The sequence below is a fragment of the Mobula birostris genome, chromosome 30 (assembly GCF_030028105.1).
Source record: "Mobula birostris isolate sMobBir1 chromosome 30, sMobBir1.hap1, whole genome shotgun sequence".
Classification (NCBI taxonomy): Eukaryota; Metazoa; Chordata; class Chondrichthyes; order Myliobatiformes; family Myliobatidae; genus Mobula; species Mobula birostris.
Window position 1 is genome coordinate 31,918,751 of NC_092399.1, and position 12,890 is coordinate 31,931,640.

At 44.8% G+C, this 12,890-nt stretch overlaps 1 protein-coding gene across 5 annotated transcripts in view; it reads right to left on the bottom strand.

Moving 5' to 3' along the window:
• map7d1a (MAP7 domain containing 1a) overlaps positions 1-12,890 on the bottom strand; it is a 252,467-nt gene that overhangs the window by 17,755 nt on the left and 221,822 nt on the right. For all 5 annotated transcript variants that reach the window (XM_072247065.1, XM_072247064.1, XM_072247066.1 and 2 more), the window contains 4 exons: positions 12,446-12,581; positions 8,580-8,748; positions 7,062-7,166; positions 4,578-4,628 (listed from right to left, as the gene is read on the bottom strand). In XM_072247065.1, coding sequence (XP_072103166.1) covers positions 4,578-4,628; positions 7,062-7,166; positions 8,580-8,748; positions 12,446-12,581 — 461 coding nt within the window. The remainder of the gene's footprint in view (positions 1-4,577; positions 4,629-7,061; positions 7,167-8,579; positions 8,749-12,445; positions 12,582-12,890) is intronic.

A 12,890-nucleotide genomic window follows, 5' to 3' on the forward strand; every position in this document is an offset into this window, starting at 1 on the left:
TATCATCCAACCAGAGCCCAGAGGTACAAATCATTCATGATTCAGGAAGTCTGACAGCCACCATTGTCTATCAAATACAACCCATTGCGCACAAAGAGAAACAACAATCATTCCAGCCGAGGTTAAAATAAATTGCTAAGCTCTCTGTCTCATTGTTACTTCGAGTCATAAAGTTATACAGTACAAAAAACAGGCTCCTTGAACCAACTAGTCGTACCAGACAAGATAAGTTAGTCCCACCTGCCCGTATCCCTCTAACTCCTTCCCTATCTACGTACCAATGCAAGTGTCTTTTAAATGTTGTAAATATAACTGTGTCAACCACTTCCTTGTTCCCATACAGTACTGTGCAAAAGTCTTACGCACATACATATAGCTAGGGTGCCTAAGACTTTTGCACAGTGCTGTATTTGTCAACAGGAAGTGGACAGAAAGCTTGTAAATCTGGCGGGAGCAAAGAATATTGGGAATGGCAAAGGTGGAGTGCTGTGGGACAGGTGGCTGAGAAGGAGTGCCATGGGTTCAGACAGAGCCAGTCCTGAGATACCAGGCAAGTTCACTTGATTCCAGACAACCAGCTTATTGACCATTACAGAACATGTCTCTGGTGCTTCCCTCTCCCTTCCCTTTTTCCAAATTATGATTCCCCTCTCCCTGCCCCCTTCTCACTCTCAGTCCACGATAGAGACCCATATCAGAATCAGGTTTATCATCACTCACGCGTCATTTTTTTTTTGCGGCAGTGGTACAGTGCAATACATAAAATTACCACAGTTAGTGCAAAAGTCTTGGGCACCCTAGCTATATACAGGATATGTGCCTAAGACTTCTGCACAGTACTGTAGGAACCACCCTCTGCATGGAGAAGTTGCCTGTCAGGACCCTTGGAAGTCTTTCCCATCTCACCTTAAACATGTGCCCCTTAGTTTTTGGTTCCCTTTTCCTGGCATTTAACTTATCTATGCTCCTCATGGTTTCACTCACCTCCTTAAGGTCACCTGTCAGTCTCCTATTTCGCAAGGTAAGATAGGAGTCTGTCAGGACTATTTGACAGTCCCAGACTGTCCAGCCTTTCCAATAATGGTCGCATCACAGTCTGGTACGGAGTCACGATACACAGGACTGCAAGAGGCTGCAGAGGGTCGTAGACTCAGCAAGTTCCACCACGGGCTTAACACTCCCTGCTACCGAGCACTTTGTCAAGAGGTGGTGCCCTCAAGAAGCTGGCATCCAGTATTAAAGACCCTCACCTCACCATCCAGGGAATGCCCTCTTTGTATTGCTACCATCAGGGGAAGGCACAGGAGCCTAAAGAACCGCACTCAATCAGCTTATTTCCCTCTACTATCAGATGTCTGAACCCATCACCTCGTTACTTGATTTTAGCATTATTCATTTCTTTTTGTAAATTTTACCAGTTTTTCTGACTTGCACTGTGGTACTGTCACAAAGTAACAAATTTCATGATATAGGTCAGATATAATAAACCTGATTCTGATCGCACCCCTCGAGTCCTAGCAACACTCTCAAATCTTTTTGACACTCTTTCCAGCATAACAATGTCTCGCCTATAAGAGGATAACCAAAACTGTACACAATACTGTAGGTGTTGCCTCACCAACATCTTGTACAACTGCAGCACAACAACCTAACCCTATATTCAATATCCTGACTGATGAAGACTACTGCTTGTTCACTGCTGCTGGCTTTGTCCTTTACCAGAGCCTGTCAGGTTACACTAACACTACTCTTGTCAACGAGGAATATTGGCCAGGCCTCTGAACCTGCTGACATTTATCTAAATAGCTGGTCACAGATTTCTTTGGTCATTGCACAATTTCCCAAAGATGTAGCTTGGACCCCTCACAGTCTAGGATTGTGAATTTGAAGCAATTTCCCCCAAAGGCAAAAGGGAACTTGCTCACACAAACTGCACTAACTTGTTTCCGTGTAAAGACAGCTCCCCTCCCAGGATAATGCCGGTAACAGGTCTGAATATTAGTTTGATAGTTTAAAGTTTGAATTCATTTAGGCATAAGTAAATTTTATTGTATTATAGCTACAGTAAGATTTTTGACTAGATTGAATGGTTTTTAATAATCTTTTATGTTGTTGACGGCTTTGATGGCTGGCTAAGACAGGCAACATGACTGGATAAGCTGTTGCAGATCTCAGCGGGCTCGCGGGTGGGCAGTGTTCTAGCCCTAGTGTCACTCAGACCTTTACACTGATGAACAAAGCAGCTATCCCTCAGCAAAGTCCCAGCAGAGGGGTCACATGTGAGGAACATGACCACTTCACAGGCAGAGTGGGTGCAGGTGACAAGTGCAGACGCCTCACCTACCAACACAAATTCATGGATATTCCCAATAGATCCCATTGGTACATTGACACCTCAACTGGTTTCCATTGTTTCTCCCGTTGCTACAGTGATATTCCCAATAATTCAGTGTTACATGGAAATGCCATTATAATGAGACTCACTTTGGTCTTCATTGTACACTGATATGCCTGGGGATTTGTCCACTGTTACACTGACACTCCCAATGGCTTGTAATTCACGCTGATGCACCTAAATGATTACACCTTTTATACCAAATTGTTACAAATGGCCTACTCTGATTCTATTTCTTATATCCTTTTTCTATACTGATACACCCAATCATTCTCATTGTTACATGGATGGTTCCCATTATTCAACAGATACTCCTGGGTGATTTCACCCATTGTTTTATTGACTCTCCTAATAGTTTCAATAGTTTCTCACTGACCCTCATAATGGTTTCTCCTACTAATACCCTGATCATTTCTCACAATATTTCTTCTGTAATGTAGATAAATGACTTGTATGAGAATGTAGCTGATCTGATTAGTAAATCTGCAGGTGACAGAAAAGTTGGAGGAAGATTGTCTAAAAGTAGAGCAGGACATAGGTCATCTAGAAAGTTGTGTGGAGCAATGACAGATGGAATTTAATCCAGACAAGCACGAGGTAACGCACCTTAACAAGTCCAATTCTGATAGGACACAATCAAAGTTCAAAAATTCAAAGTAAATTTTATTATCAAAGTACATATACGACACCATATACGTACAACCCTAAGATTCATTTTCTTGTTGGCATATTCAGCAAAACTATAGAATAGAAACTATAACAGAGATCAATGAAAGATCAACCGGAGTGCAGAAGACAACAAACTGTGCAAATGCAAATATAAATAAATAGCAATAAATAAAGAGAAGGATGAAATAATGAGATAAAGAGTCCTTAAAGTGAGATAATTGGTTGTTGGAACATTTCAATGGTGGGGCAAGTGCAGTTATCCCCTTTTATTCAAGAGCCTGATGGCTCTTCAATGGCAAGGACGTTAGGAGCATTACCTTACCGAGAGATCTTGGGTCCGTAGCTCAGAGCAAAGAAGGTAGTGAAGAAGGCCGAGGCAGTGAACACAAGAGCTTGGGCATCATGTTGCAGTTTTTCAGCTATTAATTAGACAACACTAGGAGCAGTTCAGGTTGCCACACAGAATGGGGAATGGTAAAGGGGGGGGCAATTACTTGAAGTGGGAGAAATGTTGTGATTTTGATAGATACTTAGATTGGAAGGCTGGAAAGGGATACAGACAAATGGGATTAATGTAGATAAGCATCATGATTGGTATGGGCAAGGTGAGCAAAAGGCTCAGTTCTGTGCTGTATGATTCTATGGGTTACTGATTCTATTATGCTGCTGAAGGCTCAACATTATTGTTCCACTGATACTCACATTGTTATATTGGGATTCACAATTTACCATAATTTTGCAAAGTTGCACCTGAGTACCACAACTTTGTCGTAGGGTTTGGTGGCTTCTGTGCCTCAATGACCCGGAGAGCTGTGCTGGCTGGAGTCCGGGCTTTGTGCTTTGGCTCTTGGTAGGGTCACCCATGGCAAACAGATCAAACGGTAGAGGTCAGACTAAGAGTGATTCCCCCAGTCCTCCCGGTACAGGGATTCAGCTCAGGGTTTAACAACCGTGACGGGTAAAATAAAACTGTTACGGAAACAGCAATGAAGAATCCTTCTACATCTGAGTGCAACTGTATTCCTGAGTCTCCAGCTGGGACTTGCATGACTGACAGTGGTGAAAACTGAGAGGAAGCTACTGACATAATGAACAAAGCCCTGAACACCGCCAGAGACAGAGGACCTTCATTGCTGCCCTAAACAGCAGCGGTGTAACAGGCAGTAAGTAAGCATGCACCTGGATATGGCCCCCAGTGTTAAGCACATATAGAACAGTACAACACAGGAACAGGCCCATAAAATCAATGCCATGCACGATGCCAAATTACACTAATCCCTTCTGCCTGTCTGTGTATGATCCATATCCTCCCATTCCCAGCACACTCATGTGCCTATCTGAAAACCATTTCATCTGTTTCCACTGGCAGTGTGTTCCACACCTAACATACTATATGTAAAATAAAACTTACCCTGCACATCCCCTTTAAAGTTATGCCCTCTAGTATACAATATTTACACTGTTTTACCAGAGCAATCATCGGAATGATATAACATTCTAGAGTGAACTGTACCTTATCCATATTATCAGACCTCCTCGTCCTCTGCATAATCTGCTCCAGACGCTGCATAGAAGAGGAAAAAGAAGTACTTCGTTAAAACAGCTGATTTAAATAAAATTATTTTCTCTTCCATCTGCCTTATTCACCAACAAGCAGGCCATCCAGTCAAATTCACAGATTCTGAAAGAATCTAACTACTTCTTCATGTTGAGTTACACTTCCCTCCCATTTGATCCACTGTTCTCCACAGCCATCTGCTGAGGCTGATCTTAAACTTCGTAACCCTCAGTATCCCGTCTGGCAGTGTGCAATGGTGTGCAAAACTATTCAGCACAAATTGCTCACACTCACCACCTTTCGGGCAGAAAGGTGTATTCCCAATGTACCCCAGTTTATATTCACCATTAAAACCACGACTTCCCTACACATTTGTCTTATTTCTCATCTGAGCTGCTACCTCATCAAATGCAACTCATCACATGAAGCTTCAATTCTACTTAATTCTACCCAAGATACCTTCATTGCCTACTTCCTGCCTGCGATAACCTTTCACATTACTGAAGTGATTTCCTCCCTGAGTGAGGCTACTGCTCCCATTCGCCCAGCCCCCTAAACGTTTTACATCTTGCAGGTTTATCTCAGTGACACCTGTCACGTCGAAAGCAACGCACACAAGTTGCTGAAGGAACTCAGCAAATCAGGCAGCATCTATGGAAATGAATAAACAGTCGACGTTTCGGGCCCAGACTTTTCTTCAGGATGGCATACCTCTTGCACTTACAGCTTTTTTTATTAGATGTTCTACACATTTATTGGAATATTCTCACTCCAATCTACCCTCCAGTTTCACTCATTCTTTCTTTCTCTGCCCTGCTGTAATAGCTTTGCATCTCTCCTTTTACCTCTGGTGCCTACATTGAAACTTGTGGCCATCATTCACTGTCATTCATATCTCCATCCTTTCCCCCCTCCCCAATCCCAATCCTACCCCTACCCCCAGTTTATCCACCTGCTCAACGTTACCAGTTACACAGGAGACTGCAGACACACCCTACACACAACCTGCAACACCCCTTCTTGTTACTGAACTGATTTCTGTCCTAAGTAAGGCTGCCACACTCTTTCCCAGCTGCCTAAACATTTTCCATTACCTGGTATGTTTAGTTCCCATTCTGCTGTTTTGCCTCCGTAACAGCAATAATATTCTTTAATGTATGTCTAATGTATAAAACTGCGGTTACCAGTTACACAGTGACAAACTTAACCAGGGCTGTGGTGAATCTGTGGAATTTATTGTCACAGATGTTTGTGGAGGCCAAGTCATTGGGTATGCTTAAAGCAGAGGTTTATTGGTTCGTGATTAGGAAGGGCATCAACGGATACTGGAAGAAGGCAGGAGTATGGGGTTGAGAGGGATAATAAATCAGCCATATTAGAATGTTGAAGCAGACTTGTTGGGCTGAATGGCCTAATTCTGCTCCTATGTCTTATGGAGCTCCAGGTCAAATTTTGTCCCTTTCAGAATTCAGCTATGAAACTTGCTCTTGCCAACTCTGTGGTTTCCACGTGAGAATGGATGTGGGACATGGATGGAATTTCCCATCCAACATTCCTACACAGCATGTGCAGGAAAGTAGGGCTCATTGTTCTGAGATTCACATCAGTGAATCCCAGGAAACACCATGCCCCAGTCTGATCAGTCCCCTCACTTCTCTCTTCTTCTCTGAACACCCCCCTGTACCCCACTCCCACTGAGGTATCAGCCACCCCACCACTCGCAATTTCCTTTTGACTTTGGTCCCCATCTGTTAGACCCTAACCTGAATCCCAGCCACAACTACGGCTCAACTCCCCGTCACAGATTCTCCATTCAACTCTAGCGAGACATCAATAGATCTTTGGATATCAAGATTAATTAATTAAAGTCTGTCACGAATGCCAGTTTCTGTGGCGTGAAGCAACTGAGAGTACAAGACTTCCCCCCACCCTGCCCCCCGGAGAGGACGCCAGTCTATCGTGAGGTTAACCCCCAGCATTTTTGCCGGTACCCGTTATCAGCTGGGTAGCCTGGACTATTGTGTGGTTAAGTGCCTTGCTCAAGGACACACATGCTGCCTCGGCCGAGGTTCGAACCCACGATCTTCATATCGCTAGTCCAACGCCCTAACCACTTGGCCACATGCCACACTTGGACATCAAGAAAATGATGGGAATTGCTGAGGTACAAGACCAGGGGACCTTACTGAATGATGGAGCGGGCACAAGGGACTACTCATTCTTTGGTCTATGCCGTGACTGGACCTGCTCTTGAACTTACACACTACTTTCCTTCATGCTCCACAGTGACACCAGATGTTTCTGTCCTTGGGTTTGTCTGAATGCTACTGCACAGTAATGACCAAAACAGTCTTTGGCTCATTGTGTAGTGACCCTACCCGGAGACTATTACCATGGAAACGTGCTCCCACTGGAGGAGTGCTCAAAGAGAAGTGTTACCTTCTTCCTCTCCAAGCGTTCCTGCTCTTCCTTCTGGAAGTGTCGTTCCCGTTCCAGCCGCTGCTTCTCTGCCTCCTCGCGAGCTCGTGCCTCCGCCTCTTCCTTCTGTGTGCAGAAACAATGTTATTCCCACTGAGACAACTCACTTCCTGGCAATTCCTCACAAATGTAGCCTTCCTCATTGAGATTCAACAGGCTGACGTCTAGGACAAGAGGACTATCCTATCAAGAGAGGGTTTCCTTGGAGTGTGGATAAATGAGGTGTCCAGGGAGGGGCAACACCTCTGGTGAAGGGGCTTGTCGTGTCCATTCTGGGGCAGCTCACTCACCTTTGGCCCCCATCAGTCACTCGGCTCTCACCTGTAGGTCCAAGTACCTGTTTGCATTCGACAGCGGCCACACCTCAGTACACCTCTTCGACAGGCGGGCTAAATCGGGTGAGGGGAGTTGGTGGGCCTCAAACCCTGGTGAAAAGGGACATTCCTGTCCTAGCACGCAAAGTCAGCTCTTGCAGACTGGGTGGGTGAGATGAACAGTGAGATCCAAAAGTCAGGAAGGCAGTTCTGCAATGCTTCATGAAGAGTAAAGGGCAAGACAAGGCACAGAAGTAGTCATGGTCATCCACTGCATCCAAGGAAGACCCCAGTTTTGACAACTACTCGTACCACTGGACCCAGGCTTCCAAAGTCGAGAGAGTGGAACTAGTCTAGTGTAACAGCTTTTCCACTAGAAAAACTCTCCAGATTTCCCTGTCATTATCAGATACAACAGACAATCCGATGAATACTGGGTGATTTAATTCAAACATACAACATCTTAAGGGGCCCTGACAGGGTAGATGCTGAGAAGTTTTCATTATGGGTAAGTCAATTTTTGGGTAGGTACTAATTTTTACTACTTTTAATATTTAATATTTGTAATCAAGGGAGTGGGAAGCGCAGAATCAAATATCGCTGTGATGATTGTACGTTCTAGTACTAATTGCTTGGCGACAATAAAGTATAAAGTATAATGTTATCACAGCTTTCTGATCCTTGATTTTCACCTTTCCTCTTGACCACCAAACTGAAACAACTCCACCAATGCTTGTTGTCACCCATTCACCAGGTCAACAACTGGACATCTGATGCACAGGAGATGAAGTTATAACGTGTGCTGCCTTTAAATTCAGCTTGAGCCTTACATTCTCCCCTGAGGTCTCAAACATACTCCCCCATTCCCTGCCCTGGTGGCATAGGGCACAACTGTGCGAAGATTAAGCCTGACTCTGATCACGCATATATGTCCAACCAAACGCCACTGTAAATAGCCCTCAGTGAGTGGATGGGTGGCAAAACGTTGAGGGATTGATGAGAATGAGGAGGGAGGAATTTTTAAAAAGGGGGGGATGAGTGTAAATGGGTGTTTGGTGATGGTGTGGATTCAAGGGGCAATGGGTCTCCTCTGTTTGACTGACTCCATGAATGAAGCCGTGTGGGTGAGTGCTTACTCAATGCCAGTACCATGATGCTGACCAACCTGCTTTTGTAGGCGCTCCATCTCTTCCTGCTCCATCTCGGCCTCCCGCTGCCGACACTCCTCCTCCTTCAGACGCTGCTCTTCCTCCTTCTGCCTCCTCTCCTCCTCCTGCTTCTGAGCTTGGGCTTTCTCCTCCGCCTTTCTCCGCGCTATCTCCTCCTTCAGTTGCCTGAGTGGAACAGAAAGTCTACAGGTCACGTTATGACTGGAGATGAAGGGGGCCGCCTCGTCTTTCTCAGGACTTCATCCACAGGGTGTGAGAGGAGGAGAATGCTACAATACCATCGGGGTTCTCCCACTGCCTCAGGGACTGGGCTGCAGCTAATGAGATTGTTTTAAAGAAAGCAGAAAAATTCCCTTTATTAGTGACACGTACATCAAAATACACAGTGAAATCCATCAACAACCAACACAATCCAAGATGCGCTGGGGGCACCCCACAAGTGTGGCCATGTTTCTCGCGCCAACATAGCACTCCTAACCCGTACATCTTTAGAATGTGGGAGGAACCGGAGCACCCAGGGGACACCCATGCAATACGGGGTGAATGTACAAACTCCTTACAAACAGCAGTGCGAATTGAACCCCGATGGCTGGCACTGGAGAGCGTTATACTAGCCGCTACGCCACGCCACTGTGACTCGAGCCAACAAAATGGACATCTCCGGCCAGGTTCTTAAGCTAAAAGGACACTATGCTTATTCCACGAATGAGTTATCTCACAATCAGTGAACCTTCAGGAAGCCCATAATCCTCACCACTCTTCAGCTGATGACGCCTGTCAGAGGAAAAGGAAAGAAGAGATGATGCAGTAACACAGTGGTCAGGGTTCAACTCCTGCTGCTGTCTATACGTTCTCCCCATGACAGTATGCATTTCCTCCGGGTGCTCTGGTTTCCTCCCACATTCCAAAGACATGTGGGTTAGAGTTAGTAAGTTGTGGGCATACTACATTGGTGCTGGAAGCATGAAGACATTTACAGCTGCTCCAAGCACAATCCTTGGACTCTGTTAGTCGTTGATGCGATACGATGCATTTCACTGAATGCTTTGATGTGTGTTGTTGTCCCAGTTAACTGGATTCTGACAAGTTGCACTCACTCTTCAATCACATTTTATTTACCTATGCACAAGGAAAACGACATGGCCCTATCACCAAACTGCCATGGAGTCTGAACAAAAAAAATGACATTTTAATACAGAAGTTGACTAGTTGGATATAGGTATTAATCCAATAGAAACCTTAGGCTCATTTTTAAGTACCAGTTATAATAAATATTAGAAGTGTCAATAACCAATTAAATCTGCATGTTAAAGATCAATAATACTTGACAACTATTTAAAAAATTGTCCAATGTAAGTGGTACTCCAGAAAACTTCGTTTGCATCTTTATCTTGTCCTGATATGCTTGGTGATCCTGGTTCCCAGGCTTGAACAGAAAGGTTGTGGCTTACAAAAGTGGAGTTGGGCTTACAAGGGCCACGTTCAGCCTGAAAGACAGCATTATTTCTCCACACTCTCCATCTCAGCTTGTCCTCTTGACAGCTGTCTTACTGGACTTCCACACGTACAAAAGGCTGCACCAAGTGTCTGGTCTTTGTTCTATTACTTCTCCATTTTAACCCTTGCTTTGCTGCAACTTCTACAATGTGACAAATGCAGCTGGTCTTTACATTTTCTGAGCGTGTGATGAGCAGCAATCTGGGAAATAGATTGCGGCATCAGAGCTGTAGAGGCCAGGGATCTGATCCTTCAGCAGAAAGCTGTGACCTTTCTTTTGCTGTGTTTGTTCCAAACAGCACTGCACAGCCACTGATGGCATCGGTGCACGTTTTACATGGGAAATACCACACGTGTTCTCATGTGATCACACGAACCCATCAGGTGAAGTTCCACAGGGTACGTTAGGTGACCGTCTTTCAGCGATTTACAACATCAGTGAGATTCGATGGCAGGTGCAGCGCTGCTACTGAATGAGTTGTATTTTGTACCCATTAACCCCACAATGTACAGCAGTGTGATAACCCATTAACCCCCACAATGTACAGCAGTGTTAACCCATTAACCCCAACAATGTACAGCAGTGTTAACCCATTAACCCCCACAGTACAGCAGTGTTAACCCATTAACCCCACAATGTACAGCAGTGTGATAACCCATTAACCCCCACAATGTACAGCAGTGTTAACCCATTAACCCCACAATGTACAGCAGTGTGATAACCCATTACCCCCACAATGTACAGCAGTATGATAACCCATTAACCCCCACAATGTACAGCAGTGTGATAACCCATTAACCCCACAATGTACAGCAGTGATAACCCATTAACCCCACAATGTACAGCAGTGTTAACCCATTAACCCCCACAATGTACAGCAGTATGATAACCCATTAACCCCCACAATGTACAGCAGTGTGATAACCCATTAACCCCCACAATGTACAGCAGTGTGATAACCTATTAACCCCCACAATGTACAGCAGTGTTAACCCATTAACCCCACAATGTACAGCAGTGTGATAACCCATTAACCCCACAATGTACAGCAGTGTTAACCCATTAACCCCACAATGAACAGAAGTGTGTTAACCCATTAACCCCCACAATGTACAGCAGTGTGATAACCCACTAAACCCCCCCATAATATACAGCAGTATGTTAACCCATTAACCCCCCATAATGTACAGCAGTGTTAATCTATTAACCCCCACAATGTAAAGCAGTGTGTTAACCCATTAACCCCCACAATGTAAAGCAGTGCGTTAACCCATTAACCCGCACAATGTACAGCAGTGTTAACCCATTAACCCCACAATGTACAGCAGTGTTAACCCATTAACCTCACAATGTACAGCAGTGTGATAACCTATTAACCCCCACAATGTACAGCAGTGTTAACCCATTAACCCCACAATGTACAGCAGTGTTAACCCATTAACCCCCACAATGTACAGCAGTGTGATAACCCATTAACCCCACAATGTACAGCAGTGTTAACCCATTAACCCCACAATGTACAGCAGTGTTAACCCATTAACCCCACAATTAACAGAAGTGTGTTAACCCATTAACCCCCACAATGTGCAGCAGTGTGATAACCCACTAAACCCCCCATAATATACAGCAGTATGTTAACCCATTAACCCCCCACAATGTACAGCAGTGTTAACCCATTAACCCGCACAATGTACAGCAGTGTTAACCCATTAACCCCACAATGAACAGAAGTGTGTTAACCCATTAACCCCCACAATGTACAGCAGTGTGATAACCCACTAAACCCCCCATAATATATAGCAGTGTGTTAACCCATTAACCCCCACAATGTACAGCAGTGTGATAACCCACTAAACCCCCCATAATATACAGCAGTATGTTAACCCATTAACCCCCCATAATGTACAGCAGTGTTAACCTATTAACCCAATGTACAGCAGTGTGTTAACCCATTAACCCGCACAATGTACAGCAGTGTTAACCCATTAACCCCCACAATGTAAAGCAGTGTGTTAACCCATTAACCCGCACAATGTACAGCAGTGTTAACCCATTAACCCCCAACAATGTACAGCAGTGTGATAACCCATTAACCCCACAATGTATAGCAGTGTGATAACCCATTACCCCCACAATGTACAGCAGTGTGATAACCCATTAACCCCCCACAATGTATAGCAGTGTGTTAACCCATTACCCCTCACAATATACAGCATTGTGTTAAACCACCAAACCCCACAAAGTTAAGGCATCATGTAAATCACTAACCCCACAATGAATGTTAACAGATAACGCTCATGATGTGTATGCCCCAACCCTGTAACCGTGTTACATGAGAGTGTTTTAATTAAATCCGACACACACCTCCTCTTCTCTTCCTGCTCCTTCCTCTCCTGCTCCTCTCGCTCCCTCTGCTCTCGAGCAATTCGCCGTTTTTCTGCAAGAAGCCTCACAGCCTCCTCTGGGTCCATGGTGCCTGCAATTGTTCTAGCAGGTGACCCTGAAACAAAGAGGGTAACGGTTGTCCAAAGCAAAAAAAAAGCAGCACCTTGGTCTCGTACAACACCTAGACCTGTGGGTGTGCTGAAATGACTCTTCTTCAATACATCTGTTATACATTGCTACAACTGTTGTGAAATGGGCAGACATAGCTGCCACAACTTCCCTTGTACTGGCCACGATTCCCAACACTGCAGGGCTCCACTTTTGCCCTCAGATGTGCTGCTTGATATCACACTTTGAATGCTGCCTTCAGACCAATGGCAGCTCCTTGAATCAGAGGAAAAAACATCAGTTGGGTTGTACACTT